The sequence below is a fragment of the Corylus avellana genome, chromosome ca4 (assembly GCF_901000735.1).
Source record: "Corylus avellana chromosome ca4, CavTom2PMs-1.0".
In the NCBI taxonomy this organism is placed as follows: Eukaryota; Viridiplantae; Streptophyta; class Magnoliopsida; order Fagales; family Betulaceae; genus Corylus; species Corylus avellana.
In genome coordinates, this window is record NC_081544.1 from 12622326 (window position 1) to 12626455 (window position 4130).

At 36.6% G+C, this 4130-nt stretch overlaps 1 protein-coding gene across 2 annotated transcripts; it reads right to left on the reverse strand.

Moving 5' to 3' along the window:
* Positions 1-248: 248 nt before the first annotated feature.
* Positions 249-3775, reverse strand: LOC132179112 (uncharacterized). Of its 2 annotated transcripts, XM_059591754.1 has the most exons (9): positions 3625-3775; positions 3454-3480; positions 3152-3274; positions 2263-2509; positions 2017-2097; positions 1870-1929; positions 1642-1728; positions 1108-1404; positions 249-911 (listed from the first exon to the last, which is right to left on the reverse strand). In XM_059591754.1, the coding sequence occupies exons 1-9, from the start codon at positions 3678-3680 to the stop codon at positions 444-446; spliced, it is 1446 nt and encodes a 481-aa protein (XP_059447737.1). In that variant the 5' UTR covers positions 3681-3775; the 3' UTR covers positions 249-443. The 2 variants fall into 2 exon arrangements, with proteins under 2 accessions (XP_059447737.1, XP_059447738.1); XM_059591755.1 differs by lacking the exon at positions 1870-1929.
* Between the last annotated feature and the right edge of the window lie 355 nt (positions 3776-4130).

A 4130-nucleotide genomic window follows, 5' to 3' on the forward strand; every position in this document is an offset into this window, starting at 1 on the left:
CATTTCCCATATACCACACCCCCTCTCTCTCTTTTCCCATTTGTATTGTGAAAAACCCCCACACTCCTCTTCACTATTGTATTACTGTCTTTTATATATATATATATAATGCTACACTTTACTCCCAATTCTTTACACATTTTTTTCATTCATATGTGGCTTTTAAAACCACCATTGGATACGAGATGAATCTTTATTTGATTTTTATCCAATTGTGATTTTAAAAGCCACCTATGAGAGCAAGTATAGTATTCTCATATGCAACCACAAATGTTATTTCTAAATTTTGGTACATTTTTAACAGATGGTTCACAACGAAATCCTATTTCAGTGCCATTTCACATCTAGTATTGGTATGCTGATGCAAATACATCAATTCAACATAATCCAAAATAAAGTTTATCAGCTGTGAGTCAACTTTAGCTGGTGCAATCACCTAAAGTTCACCCAATTTTTCCCATTAGTACTTGAACCTGCTCCAAGTGCTTTTTCCCTCTTAAGTGAGAATCCAAGTCGACCTTCCCAGTGCAGTTTACATTACAGATGTAGCACTTGAAAGTGGAATTCTTCACAAAAATAGCTTCTTTCTTCGCATTCTTTTGCTGGCCTTGTGTTTTTTCCTTGTCAGTAAGGATAATCTTTTGTTTCAATCCAAAGTTTGTCTGTTTCTTTGCTTTCAGTGCCTCAATAGTGGCCTTGTGTTTCTTCCCTTTACGGTGCATATTCAAGGTTATTTTGCTTGTTGTGGTTACCTGACATATAGCACAAGTCCACTCTTTTTGAACTTCCTTAAACACGTGTATATCAGGAAGTTCTCTGGGTGCTGCAACTGCCACATCTGGTCCTTCAATCTCCATAGTGGTTGATGTTCTGTTATCAGTTGGATCGAGACTACGCTCCGGTACAAAAATCTGCAAATACATTTAAGACGGATTAGAAGCAAAATTGTTGTTTTGTTATTTCCATCCTATTGGTAGAAAGGCATAAGAAAACACTGAAGCAACATATGATCCATTTATAGAGATCTCTGATTTTAAACATAAACATGGACAATTCAATTGCAGATAATGATGGCAACTTTAGAGGCGGAACTAGGTGTTCTGGCACCTGTTTTGTGGGCTGATTAGATTCCTTTGCAGTTGAAGACAAGACACTCTTTGGCTGGCCTTGCCCTTTTTCATCATGATTTGTAGTAGTGCTCCCTCTAAATCCATTGGTAGATTCAATCTTTTGTGGATTCTCCATCGGCTGATAAGTTGTCTTTATAGTTGAAGCCAATACCGGTAAAACAGACCCAAAATTGATAATGTTCGACTGGTTCTTTGCTTTCAATGCCTCATAAGTAGCCTTGTGTTTCTTCTCTTGAAGGTGTATATTCAATGTTTTTTCACTTTCAGTGGTTAACTGACATATAGCACAAGTCCACAACATTATGGAGATCTCTAATTTAAACATGAACATGGACAATTAAATTGCAGATAAGGATGACAACGCCAAGCACACTCCGAAATTAAACCCTCAAATCCATGTTATTAACCCCACAACTTTTAAGCATTCAAAGACCTATCCCCCCCATGCATATACTCAATTTCCATGAAGCTGAAAAATAGATTCCCACTTATATATAAAAAGAAACATTACCTGGTTGGCTGCAGGCACTTCCTTTTTCTCTGTTACTTCCACAGCTTTATTATCTATCTCCAGTATATCAGGTTCTTTGCTGTATGACTACATCAAGAGAGAGAAAAGAGTGGAGATTAGCTCTCAAGAAATTACGTAAATAAAATTGTGTATTTCTCATAAGAACATACTTTATATCTTTTCTTCTCCAACAAGCAAATATCAAGTTATTTTTTGGAAAGTACATACTCCATCAATGATTGCTGGAAATAATTCTTCCCGCAGGGATGGATCATTGTACTCATTTGACTAAAACCAACAACCAATGGCATAAGAATATACTCAAGGAATCATAGTTAATGTTCTCTTTGCATCAATGACAACTAAAAGCTTTACCCACTCCACTTCTTTTTTCTCTGTAGCAGTTGCAATAGCTTTGATCTCTTCCACGTCAACATTAGGCTTTTGGGTCTCAAACTGAAAAAAAGTTAAGGAATCAAATTTGTGTATTAGTCCTATGCCATCCAATTATGAATACTTTTTTATTTGAATGTTTATTTCAACATATCGAATGCAGAAAACTGATTTCAAACTGAACAGATTGTGTAAAAGTGACACACATAATTACCATGAAGTCCATACCTCTTTATCAATGAGTTTCTCAAGAGCTTTAGGTCCATTCCCTTTGATATATCTCTCTGCCTCAGCTAGAAATTGATCTCTCTTGCATAAGAGCACCATCCACTTACGGAATTCATCAACAATAACTTGTGGGTTAAGTAAGAGGTATGGACGAACAAGGTGATTGTAGACGTAAAAAGCACCATTGAAATAGGGTATAACCAGCAAGCAAATGATCATTAACTTAATATGACGCCAGAACTTTATCCTGACAATAAAAAATGATAAATGCAAAACATAAACAAGACATATCATACACATGTATTTGGAAAAACACGTAAAGAAAAGGCAAAGCCAAGATCAGATTTAGTAACCTGTTTGCTCATTTCCAACAATATTTCCCTCCTTAAATCCTATGTTATATTATTTAGCAACCTTATCCTTAAATGCTACATTTTGCTCTTATTAACTTGATAATATTTACATTACAAATAACTCTTATTTATAGGGTAATTGAGGCAAGTAAATATAAAATAAGCATGGTAATCAAATCGATCAAACCTACCAATTGTAGAAAGTAAATATCCTATAAGGAAGTTTGAAAGGCTGGCCAATCAGGTCTCAGGGCTAAGTGAATCAATGTTTTCTGGTTAGCTGTTTCATCGGAGGATTAGAAGAAAACATTAAGCTGGACATAAAGATATGTCTTCTGGTTAGCTGTTTCATCGGAGGATGTTGTCTTGCTGCTCTGCAGGAAGAAAAGCAGAGCAGCAAGACAACATCCTACAAATTGTCACCTATCTAGCCGTTATTTGGACAAAACGCTGGGTTCCAAATCAAGTTCTCTCTTGCTTGCTTGGCACTCATGCAGAGATATAGAGATAAGGGAGTGAAGGGTTAATAGAGTTACCATTGAAGGAGGTTGACGAAAGAATGATCAAAGAGTGAAAGCAAAGAGAAGGAAATCCAATATGTCACCAACTTCTTTGTCTCCCAATTTGAATCCCTTTCAATTGCCCGGATCGAAGCAAATCTGTTAACGAAATACGTATTTTAAACATCATCTTCGAATCATCCACCAAACTATGTAACAAATTAGAATTTCAAAGCAATTCGACACACCCAGTTGAAACAAAGAAAGTCTCAGAACCTTACATTATCAACATGGAGAGAGAGAGAGAGAGAGAGAGAGAGAGAGAGAGAGAGACTTACAGAGGATACCCCAAAGCCAATAGAGGCCTGCAATTAAGTAAAAAGGCTGAGAATACTTAGACACTCAAATTCTTCTTCATGATCCCACACTTTCTAAACTAAAACAAATGTGAAAGAAATGAAGGTAAAATTTCTAACTTTTTGATCGCTTGGTCATGAGAAAATGCATACCATGCAAGAAGGTGAAGGAAATTCAGCGCAAACATGAGAATACCCACGAGACCCATGTTGAAGTTGAACGAATCTGTTTGGGTCTCTCTGCTTGAATTTCCAGCACAAGTGAAGATGGAAGACAAAGACAACCCATGAGCGCAAAAGAAGTGAAGTTAAAGCAGTTTAAGAGGAAAGTCGAGGAGTCGCCATTCTCGTACTATGAGGATTCGTGGGCCCCAAACCAAAGTTATATAATGTGGGCCACGTGAGATGGACGGTTCGGATGAGCTTAATGAACACGTGGTGCATTTGTACAGCCAATAATGATGGTTTCCCAACTTTCCAGTTTCCACAGCCGACATTTTTTTCTTTTTCTTCTATAAGCCACATGGGCAATTTTGAAAAAGTTAGGGGACCTTTGGACATATCTGCAAAAATTGTCTTCAAAAATAATGAAAAAAAAAAAAAAAAAACGAATTAAAGAGAAAAAGGTACAGAAAAATGGGGGAGGTTTCCTCCATGTT